Source organism: Crocuta crocuta, unplaced genomic scaffold (assembly GCF_008692635.1).
Source record: "Crocuta crocuta isolate KB4526 unplaced genomic scaffold, BGI_CrCroc_1.0 scaffold5, whole genome shotgun sequence".
In the NCBI taxonomy this organism is placed as follows: Eukaryota; Metazoa; Chordata; class Mammalia; order Carnivora; family Hyaenidae; genus Crocuta; species Crocuta crocuta.
Genome location: NW_027530500.1, coordinates 4,624,139 through 4,648,659, shown reverse-complemented (window position 1 = coordinate 4,648,659; position 24,521 = coordinate 4,624,139). Strand labels below are relative to the sequence as shown.

Below are 24,521 nucleotides of genomic sequence, written 5' to 3'. Positions count from 1 at the left end.
TTTAAGCTCTACCTTTCTCATTATGTCCATATTCTAAGATAGTTGGTATCATTCACATTTTTTAAGGATGAAGAAATGGACTCAGAGAGGTCAAGTCACTGACCTAAGGATACACAGCTAATTATTGGTAGGAGATGGACTTTAATTCTGTCTACCCAAGGTTAGCTACTATCTTCATTCCTATTGATCTCAGATCTTAATATGAATAGAGATGACGCTGGCATAAGAGTCACCTCTTTTAGGCCACTTTGGCATTTCAGGTGGTGTTGCTAGTATTTTAACCACGCAGACTGGATTTTCAGGCATTAAGAGAGAAAAAGAGATAAGGACACCTGTACCTTGTCAATGCCCCTGAAATCGTACTGTGGCCTAACAGGCCTGTGGGCAAAACTAACCTTGACCTACATATTTAAAAATGCCCTAGGCCTCTTCTTTGCCTTGAATAGCAATAGATCATTGAGAGGTACAAAATCTGCCGCTATTTAATAGGAGCCTTGGGACTCTGTCTCAAATGCAGACAAATCCAGTGTGATTACCCTCTCTTTACTCAGCCAGGGCAACTACAGAACACAGTGATGTCAAGGGGGCAAGGCGGAATCTTATGAACACTTTTTCTCACTGATAATATAATACTTATATCTCAGATTATAAACATCAACATTCAGCGCAACAAAAGTGGTATATAAACCCATGCAATTGACACTTTACTTTGTCTTCTGATAGCTGGGCGCTTCCTCTGAAATGCCAAGCTGAGATTATTTCTAAGTAGCACTCTGTAAAATGTCAGCTCAAGTAATCACCTATTTGATGCCACTAATACTTGCCAAAGAGATAAGATCTTCAGTTTGTCAATTCACTGCATTTAACTTAAAAATACATTAATGCAGTTAAGGGCAGGGTAATTAATAACAGATATTTATCTAGTGATTGACAGTTTACCACCACATTTGCAATGAAGGTCACACCCAGGAGGAAATAAGATGTATTTGAATAGCATATTGTACGGTGGATACTTTTGCTTGCTCTAACCTGGAGTAGTTAGGTAGGATCTACTTAATTCGCTTGCTTAAAATCCATCTAGAAATCTTTCACTTAAGACATTGTGGAAATGCCATTAAAAAAATGAGCTAAGGATTGTTGAATCCACTATATGGAGTGAAAATGATAACATATATTCAACTCCAAGAAACCAGAAAATAGGAATTAATATTAAAAAAGTAGTTCATCTTTCTCCAGGATTCCAGTTTTGGTGCTTCTTACCCCACGGTGGTCCCTTCCCTGGGGATCCCTTTTGAATGTCTCACACTACACTTCTCTTACTTAGACTCTTCTATGCAATCACTTATGTGCACTGGACTTAAATTTTTTAATCAATGTACACATTTGCTAAACATCCAGATTTTATAAGAGAACCCATGTCATTTGTTTTGCGAAGGACTTGCTTCTAATTAATCCCTTCCACAGAAATATTCAGAGCAATTGAAACTGGCCCTGGGATATCTTTGTTAGCGTAATTTTGTGTGGAGTACAACAGAAACCTCACTAGCTTGGAAAAAGAAAACCCTCAGTAAGTGTGAAAAAATAGTAAATGGTTGAAACTAGGCACATGGAGATTGAGAGGTGTCCATACTTTTATTTCTTTTTCCAATTTTATTTATTTATTTTGAGAGAGTAAGCAAGTAGGGGAGGAGCAGAGAGAGAGAGAGAGGGAGAGAGAGAGAATCCTAAGCAGGCTATTCACTGTACCCTGAGCCCGAGGTGGGGCTCAATCTCTGTGAGATCATGACCTGAGCTGAAGTCAAATGTTGGACACTTAACTGACTGAGCCACCCAGACACCTCCATACTTATTCTCCTTGAACAGCATAATAGTTCATCCTGTAATAGCTTAAGTTAAATATTTGGTTTGTGCAGTTTTCCTGTATCTGTGTTATATTCTACATTTTTTTTCAAAAACAAAGGAATAAAAATAAAATTTATAGCCCTACATCTAAGGAAATCCTCAGTGAAGACGAGCTTCAGAACTAGTGGATTTAGTTCATCAGTGCCACCCTCTGCATTGACATCCTTCTTGAGCTAATATGCCTGCCCCGCATCTCAGCCGGACTTAACAGCCTTCTGAGAAACAGAAATCATGGACACCTATGGCTTGCTTTTAAGCCATCAAATTTGATTCCTCAGAGCAGCATCAGGGTGGATATCACCTCAGAACTTGTTTTAAAAACATCTAGATTGTCTAGACTTATTCCAATTCCAGATCTGCTGCACCAGAGAGTCTGGCAAAGGAACCTAAGAGCCCCTATTTTTCCAAGCTCCTGAATTGGTCCTGATGTGCCTAAGGCTGAGAAGTATGGAGTGGAGCTCTGAGACTCTTCAAGGCCTCAACCCTGCCCAACTACTCAGCTTTCACATCACCAGCAGGTTTTCTCTGTTCAATTAGCCATAATTTGGTCATATATCCACTCCTGGACCCACTCATAGTCAAGGGGGTAGAATTACCTTGACTGGCTTTAGACTAGTAATCTGATCCAGAGTAAGAGAATAATTGACTAAATTTCTTCTCTCTCTCCTCTCTCTCTCTCTCTCTCCCTCTCTCCTACCATTTTGGTGGCTTATACTGCTCATCCCCCAGTCAAAAGAGTAACTTCCTAATTGAGGGTGGGACTGATGCCAGAGTTACTTTTTCTGAACCCAAAATGAAGCTCTTGAAGTAACAGTGAAACACACTTGGATTTAACCATTTTGGGACCACAGTGGTAAAACCTATGAGGAGACAAATGTTATCTTGATCCTTGATTCTTGGTAAAGTGGACATTTAACTATATTATTTCTGTAGAAGGAGAGAAATTACTTGCCCAAAGTCATGGAGTCAAAAGTGACACTTTCAACTCAAACACTGTCTTCCAAGACTGGGCACTGTCTTTTGAACAAAACTGCTCTAGGAAACCAAGGTAAATGTGGAATGTAAGCTGTGCTAAAAAGTATGCTCGCTGCTCATAAGAGGAATGTTTTAAGTGGCAATGCCAACACAATGAGATCTGCAGGTTTAAATGAGTTTTGATTCTTCTTTTCCATTTTCCCTTCAAAAATCTTGGGAGAGTCACTTTTTCTCCATCTTCCTAAAAACAGGGAATGTGTCTTATCTTAATGCTCAACCTTTTATATTGCTTTACTCATGGATGGAAGTCAATAATTATATATTCATTAAATGAGGACTAAATAATCCACTCAAAGCCCCCCAGGCCTTAACAGCCGATGAGTGGAGTTAAACTGTATTGATCTGACAAATTAAATAGAACTCAGCATCCACCCTTTTATAAGAGAAGTTCTAGAACAATGCTAGCCAATAGAAATTTCCACAAGAATGGACTATCCTTTAGCTGTGCTGTCTAACAAGGTAGCCCCTAGCCACAGATGGCTTTGGAAATGTGGCTGTGTAAGAATTGAAACTTTAGGTTAAGCTAATTTAAATTTAAGCAGCTACATCTGGCTAGTGGGTATCACATGGAACAGTATAGCCCTAGGGTCTTTTCAAGTTTTATATACAAGACCTTCTCACCTGGATGTTTTTATGTGTTCATGAATCAACCTTGTAAAGGGGCATCAATGTGAGATATCCTTCTTGAGACTGAACTCCAAAATTTCCAAACCCCAAATGCCTTCCTGCTGCTTTCCCTCACTTCTTGTGTAACTTCTGAACTGTGAAATGGGCAGCCCGATATATTTTTCTAATCCATGAGGACCTTAATGGCTCCACTCTTCACAAGGGAAGTATTTACTGCAAGATATCACAGTCGAACTGTGCGAGTAACAAGCTTTAGAACCCTTCAGAGTAATAATACAGCTGTCTCCTCTAAACACAGGCACACAGGTGTGTGACCAAGCATGCTCACTGCAGCAAAGGTTGTCGGCACCCATATCTCCTAGACTTTACCACTTCCAGAAAAAGGGCAACGTCTTAGAAGAAGAGATGAGATGGGACTTCTTGTTCAAATGATTTTTAGGGGTGTGATTTCTGGAGACAGGCTGTGAGGGAAGGCAGAGGGGAAGCTGGCAAGAAATGTGGTCTCATCTGAGCTCCAGCTTCCTTCCAATGCCAAGAGGAAGTTCTGGGCCTCAGAATGCACCATAAATATCAGCCATGTCTTGAGACAATGAGATCAGTTTTTGGAATGTTGAATCCGCTCATCACTGCCTGAGATGAGAACCAGGAAGTGGTACTTCCCAGGCAAGAACACTTCTATTTGGACAAGGGAAAATCTCTGGAGAAGGGGGCAGACAGTTCTAATTGTCAGCCTGCACCTATCTCTGGAGTATGGACCCCTGCTAAGGAAGACCAGAGTGGAACCCTGACATCCCCAATATAACCGCTTCCAGCCCCAACAACTACATCTTCCCTTCTCTGCCCAAAAGGGCTGTCTCTGTGTGCTTTAAAGACTACCTGGCCCATCAATACCTGACTGAGCTGGGGTATAAAGAAACCTGTGCACTGAGTGTTATGTGGAAACTAATTTGACAATAAACTATTTGTAAAAAAAAAAAAAACAAAAAAAACAAAAAAAACAAAAAAACAAAAAAACCCGTGAATGGTAATGATCTGGTAATAGAACCCTGAAGTGATTCCTGCATGGGTGAGATTAAGCTCATCCACAGAAATGGCTGGCTTGCTGATGTGCCATGAATCACCCCTCCTTCATTCCCTCTTTCATCTCCATCCCCCTCACCCAACTTCCTGGGGTCAGTTCCCAAATGAGCTGCTTACACTCAAGTCCATTTCTCATCATCGACTTCCGGGAAACCTAAACCAAGAGAGCCACTCCCCCGGCATGACTCTTGAGGCAGCCTCTATCATGAATGGATCTGAATGGAACCCAGACTCTCCCTTCCCTTTGATGAGTTTTGTCTTATGATCACTTTTGGTCTTTTCTGCAAACTGGCCTCAAATATGCCCACTCCACATTTTCTTACAGGTTTATCTGTTTTGAAACGCACAGGGTATTTGGTCAGATTCCTACTTGCATTTTCCAAATAAATGTTCCTAAATAGAAGTGTAGGAGGGCCAACCTGTGACACACAGGTCCCACCACACCTGCTCAGTAGCAGAAGGATGATGTCCAGTCTTCTGTCCAACATCACCCCCCACCCCAGCCTCAGAAGTTCCTGCTCAGGGGCTCCTGGGTGGCTCAGTTGGTTAAGTGACAGACTCTTGGTTTCTGCTCAGGTCATGATCTCACAGTTCATGGGATCCAGCTCCACATTGGATCGCATGGTCTGATCTCTCTCCCTCCCTCTCTCTCTCTGCCCCTTCCCACTTACTCTCTGTCTCTCAAAATAAATAAATAAAAATTAACAAAAAAAAAAAAAAAAAAGAGTCCCTGCCTAGCCAGAGGTACTGTTACAAACAGATGATAACAGTGCTGTGATTGGGGATGCAGGAAGCCCACCTGAGCACTCTGGAGAAGTTTGCAAATGTCATGGTCACTCTTACCCACAACGTGTGATGTTACATATTTATGGGACAGTCTCTCTGCCTTACTCCTTACCATCACTGGGCAGTTTTGTCCCCTAAAACACTTGAACCTTTGCTCACACAGGCACCACATATTTAATAATTAATGATGCAGCTAGTAATTCAAGCTAAACTGCCTCTCATTTGTGACAATGTACTTGTAGTTTTTTAGGGCTTTGAGTAAATCTGGGGGAGGGCACGTGCCTAAGAAACCTATTCCCTATAGGGTTTATTTTAGGTTTTCTTTTTTTTTTTATTGACTGTGTGCTTCAAACAGATTAGGTGTGAAAATGCCGTGTATGGGACTATTCTACCTTTCTCTTGGTCTTGTTCTAAAGGGACTCTCTTTTTGAATGATAGTTGTAAAACTTTGCTGAGCAGAGGCCTCTATATAATCTGTTTTGCACCCATTTCTAGTGTGTGACCTCAATCAACTCTCATTTCCTTCTCTGAGTTAAAAGTGGTAATAAGTGTAGAAACTGGGGAATTTCTGCATTCTGCCAGTTATTCTGCTTCATGCTTCAAGCTTCTCCTGGCAAGTGAAGTAGGGAATAAGCATCACGGTGTCAAGGGCTGAGAAGGAAGCTGGCTGGGAGTCAGAAGACGTGCCTCTCTTGTCTTACTTTAAACCTGTTGAGAATTCTCCATGAAGGAGAGGCATCGATGAGACCTCAGAAGGTTGAGTTGGAGAACAGTCTCTTCCCACCATAAGCAGGTTGACTCTTTGAGCCTGCTTTATTCTTTTGTAAATGGAAATTTAAAAATCTATTGCTTATTGCTATGGGAAGTGGGTGAATTATTGAAAACAGAATGGGAAGTAAATTATGTTTCTAGCGATAGTTGCTGTTTTGGAGAAGAAAGGGCCCTCTGGCCATCCTGTGGAGAGGCAGTGTTGCCAAATGGTTCAGAGATTGGGCTCTGGGTCCTGGTTTTGTGAATTTGAATCTTCTGTTCTGCCACTTACTAGTTGTGTGATCTTGAAAAAGCTGTCCAACCTTCCTGGCCTCAGTGTCCCCACCTGTAAAATGGACATAATCATAATACTTAATATCTATGGTGCAGAGCTACTGTGAAGATAAATGAGTCCTTGGGTGCCAAGTGCACAGGATGGTGCTAAGCACTGAGCAAGGACCATCTGTTAGATTATAGTGTGTGTGATGAGCACTCCAAGGACATGCATAATGAGAAGGAACACTAGAATTGATCAGGAGTGATAATAACTATTGAAGCAAGAACAGAGATGGATATTTCCCAATTCACGCGTTTTCAGATTTCCTTGGCAATTTTAAGTCTCAATTTATCGACACCTTTGTGTTCGGTGTGAGGAGTTGGGGGCCAAATTAGAGAGGGGTGTCCATTTTAGATCTGGAGGCAATTTCATGTGGTTATTTGTTATTGTTATTTTTGCTCATCAAAACTAGTGTCTTGGATTTAAGCTATGGTGGCCCACTAAACAGATAAATAAAGTAACTCTTCTCCATAAAATATTAGAATGGAAACCGTAGAAGCTGTCTCATCGAGTTTTTCCCGAACCATTCAGCATGTCAGAAACACCTTTCTAAAAACAAAACCAGATTCTCAGGTTAGGCTTCTGATTATGTTATCAATGAGAAGGCCCAAGGATGTATATTATCATCTTTGCCAGGCCTCAAGGTGTTTCTGATAATGGAGCACCTATGGCAATTTCTCATCCAGTCTCACCTCAGGGGCAGAACTGTGCCTTGAATCAGGTGTCTCGGCTTTTGGTCCATAATCTCCTTTTCCCCTCATCCTCTCCACCAAAGTCACATAATGCAAAGGTAGAGTATGGGGCCCGGGCTGTGCTAGGAATAAACTGAGATACAGCATTGAAATCATGCAGGATCCCATGTTTGAAAACTATTGGAAAATTAGATGATATAAGAAATCTAAAGGTGTGTTTCCTTTAAAATCAAAATCTTCCTTATGTTTGCATTAAATTCTTCTACATTTAAACTGCAAGGACTGTGAGAATTGCAGTTAATAATCATGAATACCTTAGCCGCAATTACAGGCAACACTGCTTTAGTTCACACCTTTGACTTGCCAAACTCAGGTATCTGTGTGTATGTGACACCCCCGATTTAGAGAATGATTCAGAAACAGAAAGCTAGTGTGGGCTGGTGTGTCCTTAGAGTAACTGCAAATAGTATCTTCAGGCTTCTCTCATCATTTTGAAAACACATTTATTGTTTGGTGCAAGGAACAGAATGTTTCCCATAGCAACCATGGCAACCCTGGGCACTTGGCCTATTAGCTGTAATGCAGGGAGCATCTTCACCAGCAGGGAAAGAGTCTTTGGCAATTATCACCCAGATAGCGGCCCTCCGTTTTAAGAGGGTAGGCTGAAGCATCTGGGTTTGGAACATTTTTAACTCCATGTGTTAATGAAGGTGAACAGCAACAATTCCATTTTGGTTAATGTCAGGGTGGTTCATAAGCTAAGGTTTTTACTGTGGGCAAAAAGGGAGACTTGATTTTTTTAGACGAATTTGAAAAAAAAAGTTTACCATTAATTCTCCCTATTTTGGTTTGGTTTGGTTTGGGTTTTGGTCAGTCTTTTGTGATGTTATGTTCTGCAAGTTGGCAAGGAGAATTTCTTGTCATTTTGTTTTCTCCCATCCTTTTTTAAAAAAAGTTTATTTATTTATTTTGAGAGATAGAGAGCATGGGCAGAGGGGGGAGAGAGAGAGAGAGAGAGAGAGAGAGAATCTCAAGAAGGTTCCACACCATCAGCACAGAGCCCAATACGGGACTCAAACTCACAAACTGTGAGATCTTGATCTGAGCTAAAACCAAGAGTCAGATGCTTAAGTGACTGAGCCACCCAGGCACCCTTCTTTCTTCCATCCTTAACATACATTCTTATCATATATGAGTATGATAATAATAATTAGAATAAATGAAGAAAAAACCCTAAAGCATGACTAGAAAGTCTGGATAAAAGAGAAAATAGTTAAGATTTGACTGTTTTGATTTCAAAAATAGCGATGGTCACACGGAAAGTCACAAGTTCCATATTATACCACAGCTGCCAAATTGTTGTACGTATTCTTTATGCAATAAACCCCATAAATATGAATAATGTGAGTCTCAGTGTATGTAAGAAAGACATGCTGATAAGAGAAAATATGTTACAGGCAAAAAGCATCAAAGGATGGAATCACTCATATTTTCATTAATCAGAAGAAATCACCATACACATTTCTCTCCTATCACATTTTAATACTGTTGAGATCATATAGCTTATACAACTTTGTTTTCTTTCACTTAAGAAGAAAGAGGCATCATGAAATGGACAGGAGGAGAAATTGAATGGAAATAAAGAGCCGGTTCAGAATCACTTTAGACTTTTTTTGGAAATGTAAAAGCTCTTCTTAAGCCTCCCTGTCAGTTGTGAGAAGTTGAAAGAAGGTAGTCCGGACTGGGAATTGTGGACCTGTTCGTGAAGACAGAGCTGGTTGATAAAAATGTCATTCTGGATCTGGTGCCTCGAATCTCTGCTCAAATGCCTCTCCTTCTTTATTGGTTTTCTGGATTTTTAGACACATTTTTTTCTGCTACATAATAGCCTTAAAGAGCTATGCTTGAATCCTGAGTGCCAGGTGTTCTAAACTTGCTAGATCTCGGTCTCCTTGAGTATATTATGAGAATTGTGCTCGTTATCTCACAGGATATTATGTGTGCATTAAAGTAGGCTCAACTGCAATATCAAACAAATTCCAAGGTGCAATCAGTGTCTTAAACGGCATTGCTGTTTAGTTCTTGTTCATATTATAATATAGGGCAGGCATTTAAGTAGACAGATGCTTTCCTCCAGACCTTTTCCATGCTGTCATTTTGCCATCAGCTAGGGCCTTGGTGCCAACTGCATCCATCAGTAGAAGGGAAAGAGATTCGTTGGCTTGCAAGCGGGAACATTTTCCTAGTCACATTTTTATTGGAGAGAACTATAGCCATCTATGCGGCTATAACTATAATAGTGTAGAAGGCTGAACAATGAAATTAAAGCCTCACAACCACTACAGAAGAAGACAGAATGGATATTAGGGAAATCACCCGTATCTGCCACTGTATTCATGTCTTCAAAATATTTAATAGAATACATTCTACAGTAGATGCTGAGCACATTCCTTCTCTTCCTTTCTCTTAAGATTTCATTTCAAATCTTAAGAGCAGGAGCTCTTAATTAGGAGAAAATCAACCCACAACTTGTAGGATGTGCCTGTGACCAAAGTAGGGTCCACCTCATGTCGTTTGTCTCCTGTGTCTGCATGTTCGCTCCCATCGATGAGAGGCTGTCTGCACTGAGCATGCGCGGCTAAGAAAAGTTCTTGGTTACCAAGGAGAAGTCCCATTGACTGGGACATTACTAAAATGATTTTCAATGACACAGGCTGAGATCAAAAGGAATTTATTGATTAAGTCTTCTAATTTAAAATTTTAATTAACTCCCGCAACTCGATGCTCTGAACAAGGTGCCTAACAGACATGTTGTTTTCATCTTGTCCCCACCCATGGCATACACACTCTTCCATAGCTCCCACTCAGGATTCAGAAGGTCTGTGAACTCTTGGCTCAGTAAAAACGATTATTGACTTCTTTATTCTGATGTGAAATGAAAACAGAAAACTGAGGCCATGGTCTTCCCACTAAGCAAGAGCTAATATTGATCTTCTGCAAGTGTCAAATAATGAAATGTTGGGCCCAAAGGCTTTTGTCACACGTAAGAATGTTCCTGGGTGTCAAGTATATGGAATCCCATGATGATTCAGAAATGCGGCCCACTCTCTCATGTCCTTTGAGATTTTGCATATGATGTTCCTCTTTGCCTGGCTGATTCCACCACCGTTTCCACTAGTTAACCTTGTTTGCCTGAAAAAAGGTCATATTTACTTTAAGCTTTCAACTCCATTGTCCCTGTGTATAGGACTTTCCGATCACCTAGGAAGGCATTCTGTCCTGTGTTCTCCTGTTGTGTTTGCCTTTCATAAGGCTTCTTGTCACATCACATTGCATATTTTTGTCTGTATGTCTTTCTCTCTTTGGTGCCAAGAATGCCCCAGGTGCTCAGTGAACCTTGGTCAAACAGATGAGGCAGAGTCAAGGATATAGTCCCTGATGTTTCATCTTTGTAGCCACAGCAAAAGAAGTAGGGGGAAGGAACCTGGCCCATGGTAGGTGCAAAGAAAACACAGCGGGGGATGAAAGAATGAAAAAAAAGAAGGAATGAGATGTCAGTCAGGCAGAGGGTAGAAAGCATGTTACAAGGTTAAGGCAGTAAGCAAATAAAAATAAAGAAATAAAGCCGATTCTACCAGGAATCCAGAAAACAGTAAGTGTAGTGACTGAGGAAAGACCTGAAGACTTATGGAAGGAATAGCATGGATTTGAGATGAATCTTGAAGCATGAGAGGGAATAGGATGGAAGAGAATGGAAATTGAGCCCAGCAAGGATGGGCGGGGCCCGTTGGGGGGTAGAGACATTTCAGAGGAACACCATTTCATGTCTCCTTCAGAGCTGTAAGGCGTGGCCCCGTGAGATGGTATCACAACCCACTCTCTCTGATCTTCTTCCAGGAACTGGTGGTTGGTCCCCAGCAGATTCCAATGCTCAGCAGTGGCTCCAGATGGACCTGGGAAACAGAGTGGAGATTACAGCAGTGGCCACGCAGGGCAGATACGGAAGCTCTGACTGGGTGACGAGTTATAGCCTGATGTTCAGTGACACAGGACGCAACTGGAAACAGTACAAACAAGAAGACAGCATCTGGGTAGGACATCTTTTCTCTTCTGATGAATAAAATTGAGATGTGATAATGGTAACCAGTGAGCATTTCTATCATTTTCTTATATTTGGATTGTTGGTAGCTTAGCAACTGTTGAGTACCCATTCAGAAATCATTAGACCTTACATGGGTCCTGTCTCCAGCATGGCTCTCGCTCCAAGGGAAATTAGGATGTCTATTGCAAAAAGTTTAGTGTTTTCCTCCTCTCCTGGTAACCTGAGTAGTTCACTGACTGGGCCTCCATTCCTTCATCTATAAAAACCAAAGGATGCTCTAAGAATCTGACTGTTCATGGGAATGTATTGATTTACTGAGTATGTATTTCTTTACTCACTTTACTGGGCCATTTGCATACATTGTAGTGACCCAACTAACTGGCTCAGTTACATAATTTGACTGATGTTGCACAATTCCTAAATCTTGGCATCAGAATCTGTAATCAAGTCTGACATTAAAACCACTGTGCTCAACAGCCTGTATTCAAGATTGGAAAGTAATGAAAAGGTTTAAAAATACAAGGCGAATACAAACTGTAAAATCATTCTGCCATTATAAACAGTCAGCAGCTAGGAAGCGAAGGCGGGCTTGCTCCAAGTGGTGAAAAAGAACTTTCCTCCCCAACCCCAAGGCCCAACCTCTTGACCTTCTTGTGTTAGTGAAAGGCTGTCCCAGGCTGAGGTTAGAAAGGGCAGCAGAAGGGTGCCTGGGTGGCTCAGTAGGTTAAGCGTCTGACTTTGGCTCAGGTCATGATCTTGCAGTTCGTGGGTTCGAGCCCACATCAGGCTCTGTGCTGACAGCTAGCTCAGAGCCTGGAGTGTGTTTCAGATTCCGTGTCTCCCTCTCTCTCTGACCCTCCCATTGCTGTCTCTCTCTCAGAAATAAATAAAACATTTTAAAAATTAAAAAAAAAAAAAAGGCAGAAGCACAGAGCAGGAGATATCTGGAGGAAGCTTCAGAAACTCATGCACTGAATAAAATAATGCATTCATTTGTGTTGCTTACAATTTAGGGGAAAACATCTCCAAATATTTTTCTCCCAATGTGAGGAAAATAGGAAGATTTGACAACTGATAGAATTATCTGTCTTTCCCATAGTCTCTTTACTTGCTTTCCCCATGAAATTAATTCCAAGTAGAGTTTCAAATTGCTGTTGTCTACATTTTTCCATGTTGGCCCTGCTTCATTGGAAAGAAAAATGTCTGTATGTTTATTGCTTTTTGTTAACCTCCTACTAAGTAATATTGCTAATTGAAAACAACAGTAAATTAAGGATTAGGATTAGTCATGGCAGATTGCATCATGAGAATAGTGTTATTGTATCTTTACTCTGGGTTGCCTGTAATATTAGGTTGTATTATTTTCAGAAAGCATGAGTTTTCTTCATTTAAAAAATAGGCTTTCGGGGACTTTTCTATTTTTTCGCTCAATTTTGAAGCCCCTGTACAATTTTATAGGTTTCTTTGCTTTCTTTTAGTTCAAGATGAGAAATAAGCACACCTTCCATTTTGGGCAACAGTTTTAAGGTTTTATGTTGACATTAGAGGGATAAAGAGATGTGGGATTATTTATTTTCTTTGGCATTTTCGATCAGAACTGGTCATTTCTCAGAATGAATTGCAGTTTCGAGTTATTTCTGTCTAAATATTTTTATTGCAGTATAACTGACATGTAATTTTTTTAACTGACATGTAATGTTATGTTTGTTTCAGATATACGACATACGATTCAACATGTGTGTACATTACAGAATGATCACCATAATAAGTCTAGTTACCATCTGCCACCATACAGCATTATTTTTCATATAATACTATAGTTTATATTCTCCATGCTGTACTCTACACCCCCATGACATCTTTATTTGATATCTGGGATATTGTACTTCTTTACCTCCTTCACCCATTTTGTCCATACCCCAACCCCTTCCCTTCCAGCAACACCCATCTGCTCTCAGTACCTATAAGTCTAGGTTTCATTTGTTTTGTTTGTTTGCTTTGAGATTTAAATTCTACGTGTAAGTGAAATCGTATGGTATTTGTGTGTCTTTGACTTAAGCTACTTAGCATAAATCCCTCATGGTCTGCCCATGTTGTTGCAAATGGCAAGATTTCCTTCTTTTTTACGGCTGAGTATTCTTCTGTGTGTGTGTGTGTGTGTGTGTGTGTGTGTGTCCAACATCTTCTTTATCCATTCATGCATTGATGGACACTTCGATAGTTAGCATACCTTGGCTATTATAAACAATGCCGTAATGAACATAGAGGTGCATATCTTTTTGAATGAGCATTTTCATCTTTTTCAGGTATATAGCCAGTGGTGGAATTGCTGGATCATATGGTCATTCTATTTTTTATTTTTTTGAGGAGACCTCCATGATATTTACTATAGTGCCAGCACCAGTTTTCATTCACAACAACAGTCCACGAAAATTGCTTGTTCTTCACGTCCTTCCCAGCACTTGTTATTTTTTGTCTTTTTGATAATAACAAGTGTTATTATCTGACAAGTGTAAAGTGATATCTTATTGTGGTTGGGATTTTCATTTCCTTGATGATTAGTGATGTTGAGCATCTTTTCATGTGCCTGTTGACCATGTGTATATCTTCTCTGGAAAGATGTCCATTCGGATTTTATGCCCATGTTTTCAGCAAATTGTTTTTTTTAAGTTAAAAAAATTTATGCTTTATTTATTTTTGAGACAGAGAGAGACAGAGCTTGAGAGGGGGAGGGGCAGAGAGACAGGGAGATACAGAATCTGTAGGCACAGAGCCTAAAGTGGGACTCAAACCCATGAACAGGAGAACCTGACCTGAGCCGAAGCTGGAGGCTTAGCCGACTGAGCCACCCAGGTGCCCCTCATCAAGTCAAATTGTTTTTATTGTTGCTGCTGTTGTTGTTGAGTTGTATGAGTTATTTATATATTTTGAATATTAGCCTGTTATCAGATATATGATTTCCAAATATCCTACCTTTCAGTAGGTTGCGTTTTGGTTTTGTTAATGGTTTCCTTTGCTATACAGAAGCTTTTTAAAGTCCTATTTGTTTATTTTTGTTTTTGCTGCTCTTGCCCTAAAGTCAGATCGCCCAAACATATACACACAACTAATTTCAAAGAACTTACAATCTATATTTTCTTCCAGTTCTTTTTGTTGATTCAGGCATTTCATATAAGTTTTTAATCCATTTTGAGTTAATTTTTCTGTATGTTGTAAGATAGTGGTCCAGCTTCATTCCTGTGCATGTAGCTGTCCAGTTTTCCCAACATCATTTATTGAAGACATAGTCTTTTCTGCATTGTATATTTTTGCTCCCTTGTCATAAATAAATTATCCATATATGTGTGGTTCATTTCTGGGCTCTCTCTTTTGTTCCAGTGATCTATGTATCTGCTTTTATGCCAAACCATGCCATATTTTTATTAATATAGGTTTTTAGCTATGGTTTGAAATCAGGAAATATGATGCCTACAGCTTTGCTCTTTTTCAAGATTGTTTTGGCTATTTGGGGTCTTTTGTGGTTTCATATAAATTTTAGAATTCTTTCTTCTAGTTATGTGAAAAATGTCATTGGAGTTTTGAAACGAATTGCATTGAATCTGTAGATTGCTTTGGGTAGGATGGACATTTTAACAATAGTTATTTTTCTAATCCATAGCATGAAATATCTTTCCATTTATTTTTGTCCTCAATATCTTTCATCAGGGTCTTATACTTTTAAATGTACAAATATTTATCCTCCTATGTTCATTTTTTTACTAGGTACTTTATTCTTTTAGATACAGTTGTAATCGGGATTTTTAAAAATTTCTCTTCCTGATACTTTTACAGTATGTAGAAATATGAATGATTTTTGCATATTGACTTTGTATTCTGCTAGTTTACTGAATTCATTTATTAGTTCTAACGTATTTTTTGGTGTAGTTTTTGGGGTTTTATATATATAATATCAGGTCATCTGAAAATAGTGACCATTTTGCTTCCTCTTTTCCAACTTCTATGCCTTTTATTTCTCTTTCTTGTTTAATTGCTATGGCTGTGATTTGCAATACTAAGTTGAATAGAAGTGGGACGAGTGGAAATCCTTGTCTTATTCCTGATCTTAGAAGAAAAGCTTTCAGCTTTTTACTGTTGAACATGATATTAGCTGTGGGTTTGTCACAGATGACCCTAATTATGTCCAGGTACATTCCCACTATGCCACTTTTTCATAAATGGATGTTAAATTTTATCAAATGCATTTTCTGCATCTAATGAGATGATCACATGATTTCTGTCTTTCATTGTTGTTAATGTGGTGTATTATATTGATTGATTAGTAGTTGTTGAATCTTGCATCCCTGTAATAAATTCTAACTTACAGAGATGTATGATCCTTTTAATAAACTGTTAAATTTGGTTTGATAACATTTTGTTGAAGATTTTTTTTTTTTTAATTTTATTTCTAGGAGAGAGAGAGAGAGACAGAGTGAGCAGGGGAGGGTCAGAGAGAGAGGGAGTGACAGACTCTGAAACAGGCTCCAGGCTCTGAGCTGGCAGTCAGCACAGAGCCCGACGCGGGGCTCGAACCCGCGAACCGCGAGATCATGACCTAAGCGAAAGTCGGACGCTCAACCGACTAAGCCACCCAGGCGCCCCGAAGATTTTTACATCTATGTTCATTTGGGATATTGGCCTATAATTTTCTTACTTTTTTTAAAAAAATTTCTTTAACGTTTATTTTTGAGAGAGGGAGAGAAAAGAGAGAACAGAATGTAGGTAGGGGAGGGGAAGAGAGAGAGGGAGACATAGACTCTGAAGCAGGCTCCAGGCACCAAGATATCAGCACAGAGCCTGACACAGGACTCGACCTCACGAACTGTGAGATATACTGACCTGAGCTGAAGTCAGCCGTTCATCCAACTTAGCCACCCAAGTGCCCCAGCTTATAATTTTCTTTTCTGTGTTGTCCTTGTCCAGTTTGGGTATCAGGGTAATGCTGGATTTGTAAAATGAGTTTAGAAGTATTCCCTCCTCTTTATTTTTTTTTGGAAATTTGAGAGTAGGTTTAAGTCTTTGAATGTTTGGTAGAATTAACCAATGAAGTCATCTAGTCCTGGACTTCTGTTTGTTAGGAAATTTTTGATTACTGGTTTAATCTCCTTAATAGTAATTGGTCTATGCAGATTTTCTATTTTTTCATAGTTCAGTCTTGGAAGATTCTAAGTATCTAGGAATTTATCCATTTCTACTAGGTGTTTTAGTTTGTTGGCATTTATTGTTCACGGTAGCCTTTTTGCAATCCCTTTTATTTCTGTGGTATAAGTTGTAACTTCTCCTTCATTTCTGATTTTACTTGAGCCACCCCCTCTTTTTTTTTTATAGTGAGTCTAGCTAAAGGTTTGTCAATTTTGCTAATCCTTTTAAGGAACCAGGCTTTTGGGGGGGGGCGTGCCCGGGTGGCTCAGTCAGTTAAGCATCCAACTTCAGCTCAAGTCATGATATCAGAGTTGTGGGTTCAAGCCCCACGTTGGGCTCTGTGCTGACAGCTCAGAGCCTGGGGGCTGTTTCGGATTCTGCGGCTCCCTCTCTCTCTACCCCTCCCTGCTCATGCTCTGTCTCTCTCTGTCTCTCAAATACAAGTAAACTTTAAAAGAAAAGAACTAAGTTTTTCTGTGTATAAAAGTTTTATATGTATATATGTATACACATATTTTATGTATATATATATACATTATATATATATATATAATGGAATACTACATGGCAATGAGTATGAATGAATACTCATGGCAATGAGAATGAAATCTAGCCATTTGAATTAACGTGGGTGGAACCTGAGGATATTATGCTAAGTGAAATAAGTCAGGCAGAGAAAGACAGATACCATATGTTTTCATTCCTATGTGGATCAGGAGAAACTTAACAGAAGACCATGGGGTAGGGGAAGGAGAAAAAACAGTTACGGAGTGGGAGGCAGGCAAACCATAAGAGACTTTTAAATACTGAGAACAAATCAAGGGTTGATGGTGGCTGGGGGAGAGGGGAAAATGGATGATAGGCATTGAGGAGGGCACTGGCTGGGATGAGCACTGGGGGTTATATGGAAACTAACTTGATAATAAACTACATTAAAAAATAATAAAGAAAGAAGTTTTTAGTTTCATTAATCTTTTCTATTGGTATGTTTGTTTATTTGTTTGTCTGTTTTAGTTTTTATTGCACTTATTTCCACTCTGATCTTTATTATATCCCTACTTTTACTAATTTGGGGCTTGGTTTGTTCTTTTTTTCTGGCTCCTTTAGTTATGAAGTTAAATTGTTCATTTGAGATTCCTTTGTTTCTTTAGGTCGGTCTGTCTTGCTATGAACTTTCCTCTTAGAATTGCTGTTGCTTCATCCCATATATTTTGGTATGTCATAGTTTTGTTTTCATTTGCCTCCAGGTATTTTATTTCTCTTTTGATATCCTCTATGATCCAGCAGTTGTTCACTAACATGTTGTTTCATCTCCATGTATTTATAGTTTTTTCTTATAATTGATTTCTAGTTTCTTACCATTGTAGTCAGAAAAGAAGTTTGATAGGATTGCAATTTTCTTGAATTTACTGAGATTTGTTATGAGGCTTAAAATGTGATGTACCTTGAGGAAAATGTCCCATGTGCATTTAAGAAGAATGTGTATCCTGCTGCTTTTTGACTGGAATGTTCTATCTATACCTGTTACGTTCATTTGGTTTAATGTGCCACTTAAGGTTGATGTTTCCTTATTGATTTTCTGTCTGGATAATCTATCCCTTGATGTAAGTGAAGTGTTAAAGTCCCCTACTGTTGTTGTATTGTTGTCGATTTATCCTTTTTAAGTCTATTAATATTTGCTTTGTATATTTCAGTGCTCCTATGCATGGTGCATAGATATTTATGTTACATCTTCTTCATTTGATCTTTTTATCGTTATGTGCTGCCCCTCTTTTTCTTTCATCACAGTCTTTGTTTTAAAGTCTATTTTGTCTGATTGAAAGTAGCTATATCAGCTTTCCTTTGCTTTCCATTTACATGGAATGATTTTTTTCCCATCCCTTAACTTTCAATCAGTACTGCTTTGCCTCTGAAGTAAGTCTCTCATAGACAGAATATATAGAAGCATGAAGCTCACAGAGACCAATCCAAGCTCACATAATCAATCACTGGTGGTGCCAAAGTATTAAAGATTTATTTCTAAATGTATATGATTGCAAAACTGTACCTTCTATTTCTCCTTTACTATGCTTGATTATTTTTTAAGCTTAACAAAATCGATTTACTCTTCTTACCTTAAATGTACTTTACCTTAATGGACCCACTCTGTATAAATAGTGTTAAGTCCTATGGTGTAATTTACATGTTGCTAAAATATGGGTGAGAATGCAGCAATAATATCAAACTGTGTTTGCATAGGGTAGAGATAATGCTCAAACTCTCCAAAACTGTATAGATCCTTCAGGAATGTCCATCAAACAGAGAGTCAGTATTTTACCAAATGCTTTACAGACATAAGCAAAATCTGACTTACGGATAATATTCATTAGTATTTCCACCAAATTATGCTACTGGATGAATAGATTACTTTGAGGATTTTTATTTATTCATTTTACTTTTTACTTCAAATTTAAACTTAGAAGTAAGATTATGGATGCACCAAAATTAAGCCTGATAAACAAGATGAGAGCAATGGGCCAACAAGAGATTTTTACAAAACTCTCTAAATTGTTTTCTTCAGCTTTTCATACAAAGTCAATACCTAAAAACATCAGCATCAAGTTCTGAATTAATTAAGGATGATGTATAATGGAAGTAGAGAATCTCTCGAATGAGACTTTCACATGATCTTTTGAAGATCTTCAATTTTCAGATGATGTGGAGTCTGTGATGCTTTTTAAATTTGAGTTAACAAACAATACAACATAATACATGCCACAGATAGCATATCAATTTACCAGTCCTCGAGATTTATTTTATTTTACAAAGTTCATTTCAGAATGAGGATCCTGAAAATATATCTATCTATACAATGCACAATATCAAATATTTATGCCCTCAGAATTCCTTTTGAAGAATTTCTGACCTGGTACTGAGTGGAATGTTCATGAATGAGGCCACCAAGCAGCCGCTTGGAGATGAATCATGATTTATGAACAAGCCAGGGTTCCCCACTACATTAAATAATCAGGTCTGAAGGTCTCAGGGACAAACTTAGCAACAATTTTAGAATCTTAGCAGATTTAAAATCTCTTCCTGGCTGGCTCATAGACATGCGAAAAAATACAAATATTAGGTTTCTAACTCTGAGTAGCAATGTTAACCTATGTTTGGTAAAGTGGATAAATATGTTTGGAACAAAGGGAACTCTAATTAAATCCACACAGACCAGAATCCTGTACCAGTCATTTTCAAAGATAGTCCTGTAGAAACACTTACTTTTTTAAATATATGCATGAATTATTGCTTCAGTTCTGAGTCCCTCTTGTATATGTTCATACCCTTCATGAATCTATCTATGTTTCCTATGTACAACATGTAAGTGTTTTCAACACACTTCCTGCCTATGTGCTTTGACACTTTCCTTTATTTTCTGATGTTTATCACTCGGAAATTTCAAAGACAGCTACTGTACTTGTGTTTTAATATAGAGTGTCCTATTTTTAAATCGCTATCCACATTGCTCATGATTGGATACAAGTCAATTAGGATTGTTTCCTCTTCTCACCTAAGACAGAATTTCTCCATCTTTCAATGTATTATAAAATTTCAGGCAAAATTTTACTTGTCTTGTCCTTGAGCCTGTTTGTTTATTCCCCGAGTTTCTGGGTAGATCAGCAATGCCAAGTATATTAGGAATGGACACAAAAGCTTTATAGGAAGATTCCAAAATATTATGTTTTATTTCCAATATCCTTTCTAATGGCAAGTTTCATACCCATTCTGGCTACAGTAGCATATCAGGGTATCAGTGCCAGTCACTGGACTCACAAGTATTTAAAAATTATTAGTACATTAGTACAGGGCAACAAGCAACTGATAAGATCTTCAACTTTAAGTTGGGCTCTGCCAGTCCATGTTAAAAGTGCATTTCACTCATCTCAAAGTCAATTTCCATTGTCATAGCCCCCAGATTGCATCAGCCTTTATCGCACTTAAAAAATCATCCTTTATCACATCACCCTTTATCCTTCACATGCAAAAAATGATATATATCCCAAATCTGTTACCCTTTTACCAAACTCAAGAACTTCAGCACCAGAAATCCACAGTGTACAAAAGACAGAGAACCCCCAAAATCATTTTACACCTGACCTCCAAGCCCCCATCTCAACCATGTTTAGTTTATAAATAAAATACCTTTTCCTGAGACATATTGAATAAATTATTTGCCTTTTCTGACCACTTTTACACATATATGAAAATATTCATACAAACTCTGTAACTCAACTCTAAATCTTTCCTACTTAGAGACTTTAATGTCTCCTAAAAACTTCAATAAATTTTGCACTTACCCTACTGTGTTTTATTTATGAAGATGACCGAAAATGAGAACTAGAAGTAATCTATAAGAATCCTGGAATTTCCAAGTTTCTTTCTTCTAATCATTTACCCTTTTCCCCCTAAGTTTACTCCTCATATTATCAATGTTAAAGCTGTATTCATCTCTAGAGAAAAGTTATTTTATTTGTCTTTTCCAAAGATAATCTAATGAGACCTTCTCAGGTACTGGTTTTAGACAAGTATCTGTTATTGATGGATTCATCAATATTGACCACGAGGATATTAGTGGTTTGTTTTACCTACATGTTCTCTTACTTCTTTCTGATCTCCATTTAATTAGGCATTCATAATCAGCCTCTGCTTAATGTCGCTCATATATTCTATGATGGTACCATTCTAATCATTCCTTTTGCCATAACATAAGAAGGTTCTCTCATGAGGGATGTAAGGGCCACAGTGATATGGACCACTGGGTAAGACAAGAAGCTTCAAAAATTGAAGTCATTACTAAAGCATGGAACTTTGCAGGGCTGGCACCTAGAAATGAAATAATAACAGTTTAGAATACATCCAAAGGGTTATTGTGAATCGATTCATCTGGGGTCTATACTCTAGGAAGCCCAATGCAATGAAGGAGCTATTCTATCTGGCACTCAAGATGAATATGCCCTTGGCTAAGATTACCAAAGATAGTATCTAATACATTCTTAGTCATCTGAATGAATTTCTATTTTACAGGTAAAAAATGAAAGGTTAGAAGGGCCAAGGAACCTAGTCCATATCACAGAAGTAATAAAGTGATGGACCAAGAAAGAAACCCAATTCTCTCTGTCCATAAAGCCTAAGCACCTGAATTGCTAGATAATACCTTAGACAGTGGTTGATGATATAAGAATTAAGACCCAGTATTCTCAGACAAAGGACTGGTGCAAACTGGGATAGGATCAGGACAGGTTCTGGTCCAGTGGGGAAGTAGCCCACTAGGCTAACCCAAAGTGGAAAATTCAAGTCCCATCGGGGCTAAAGCAGCATGATGAGCCTTGTGGGAAAGCTTGGTGGTTATGGCGATGTCCAGAATGTATCCCTAACACATTACATCTTTGTCAGCTAGTTTCAGATTCTTCCTTCTGGTGGCTCTGAAGTCAGTGGTGTGCTCATAAGTGTTTCAGAAAGAAGTTACAACTAGCTTACTGGCCTAAGCCTTCTGTTGATGATCCTGTAAAACAGATCATCAGAACTAGAGCTGGGAGAGACTGATGTATAAAAAAACAAAATCTGTCTCCCTCAAGTGTTTACACTTTGAACCTCAGTTGTATGCTCATGCAGTGTGGGCATGAAAATATCTACCTCCTCCCATACAGAATGGTCCTTCAAATCTTCATTTACTTTTATTTTTTAAGTTTAATTATTTTGAGAAAGACAGAGACGGCACAATTGGGGGAGAGACAGAAAGAGAGAGGGAGAGAAAGAATCTCTAGCAGGCTCCACACTGCCAGAACAGAGCCCAATATGGGCCTTGAACTCATAAAACTGTGAGATCATGACCTGAGCCGACACCAAGAGCCAGATGCTTAACCGACTGAGCCACCCAGACGCCCCTCAAATCTTTTAACATCAGGAGGCTTTGATTCCTTTCCTTCATGGATGCAATTTTCATGACAGTAGGACTGCTCAGTGATGGCCCATAATCACAGGGAAGATTCCAGGTACCTCATTAGCCCATCATTGCCCTCTGAAACTACTGTGAATTATTGATATTCAGGTTACAGTTTTCTTTTCTAAATATCATGTTGCCTCTTCCCAATACTTCAGGCATCTAGTCCTTTATTGAAGAATCCTTTGGCCTGTATGATAAAGTGGTCTATGATTTCTTGTAGTTTTATGGCATCTGTCTTAATATAAAGCGCTTGCATATGTTGCCTAATGCTTTTTTCACACAGAGGTCAATTGAAACAATGGATTATACATTTAGGTTATCAGTTCCCTGATTTCATCCTTGAGTGACTTCCAAACTCTGGAAGATAGCTCTCTGATCATCATGATTCATACACGTTTATTTTGCCAATTTGGTCTAGAATATCTTGAGTATCGATCAGTGCTTGATATAGTATTTTAAGCCTACCAATTTCAGAAAACAATTTGTGAGTGAGAATCTCATTACCATCCACATATATCTTTTAAATTCTCATTATACACCAGACAGTATGCTAGGTGTGGGCATAAATAGGGGTGTTCAGGTATGATTAATCCTTTCCATGAATGTGCAGAGCCATCAAGGGGAAGGCAAATGACACTGCAACAGAGCATGTGTGCTTAAGTGGCACTGATGGCCATCCAGGAGCAGAAAACTTTAAAAAGGTGCACTGGTCTATAAAGAGTGAAAAGGACATAGATGAGTTGAAAGGGTAGGGATGGTGTTCAAGTTACTCTGGCTTCCCAGCAACTACAGAATGTTGTGTGCCTAACACTAACTCAACGACTGTAAGATGGGAGGAGGAGGAGAAAGTTGTAGGAAGGGAGGAATGCTCCCAGGGGGATAAGTGGCTCTAAGCAAAATCTTAAAGGAAGTGGTATATGATGCATCTGAGGTATGCAGAATTAATAAATTTAGATAGAAGATTTCTCTGGTCAATTCTATGAGATAAACGTGGAGAGCAGAGCTAGCTAGATATTATGGACTACTAGCACACACATACCTTCTTGAGCTACAGACAAAGAAAGTAAGTCATTATGTGTTAATCACTTTGTTGATTTTGTTGTTGTTGTTAGATAATAAAGACATATCAGAAAATGCTATCAAACACATTTTTCAAGGTTTGTTAATAGTCTCCTTGACTCTTTCTCATACACATTGTCCATATTAGCTTTTAATGTAGGTATTTATTTTATAATTAGCATTACTAAAATTTCAGTATTATGCTAAGCAAAAGAAGTCAGTCAGAGAAAGACAATATCATAGAATTTCACTCATATGTGGGATTTAAGAAACACAACAGATGAAAATAGACGAAGGGAAGGAAAGATAGGATTAAAAAAAAAGAGAGGGAGACAGACCATAGACTCTTAAAGACAGAGAACAAACTGTGGATTCCTGGAGGGGAGTTGTGTGGGGAGATGGGCTAGATGGGTGATGGGCACTAAGGGGGGCACTTGTTGAGATGAGCACTGGGTGTTATGTGTAAGTGATGAATCACTGGGTTCTACTCCAGAAACCAATACTTCACTGTATGTTAACTAACTTGAACTTAAATAGATACATTTTTAAAAATTCAGTTTAGAAGTTAGCATGTATCAACTTTTGCCTCTAATTGAATAAAGACCATCAGTTCAAAAACAAGATATCAGCACATAGCAGACCAAGAGAAGCAAACAGTTCAGGGAAGTGCTGAGGTTTTGATTAGAGTCAGGTTCTAGTTGCAACATTGGTTGCTTGTATGACTTTGGAAATATCACTTAACCTTTCTGTAGTAATTCTCCACATCTATGGCAGGCATGTATATAGAAACTTCCAGGCCCTTTGCACCTATTCTATACTTCCCTACTCGGACTCTTTATGTTATGGGCTGCCCTGTGTGTTGCAATGAGAAAGACATAACAAAACGTCTGAGTTTCCATAAGGATCTGGCTTAGAATTGACAAGCTCCTCAAAGCTCGATGTTCCTTATGAATCATCCCCATGATTTCATCCTGAGCACTTTTCGCTGACCTT

At 38.7% G+C, this 24,521-nt stretch overlaps 1 protein-coding gene across 2 annotated transcripts in view; it reads left to right on the top strand.

The window, feature by feature from the left end:
• Positions 1-24,521, top strand: part of CNTNAP5 (contactin associated protein family member 5) — an 801,668-nt gene that overhangs the window by 179,704 nt on the left and 597,443 nt on the right. For both annotated transcript variants that reach the window (XM_077766729.1, XM_077766728.1), the window contains exon 3: positions 11,107-11,300. In XM_077766729.1, the coding sequence (XP_077622855.1) occupies positions 11,107-11,300 (194 nt within the window). The remainder of the gene's footprint in view (positions 1-11,106; positions 11,301-24,521) is intronic.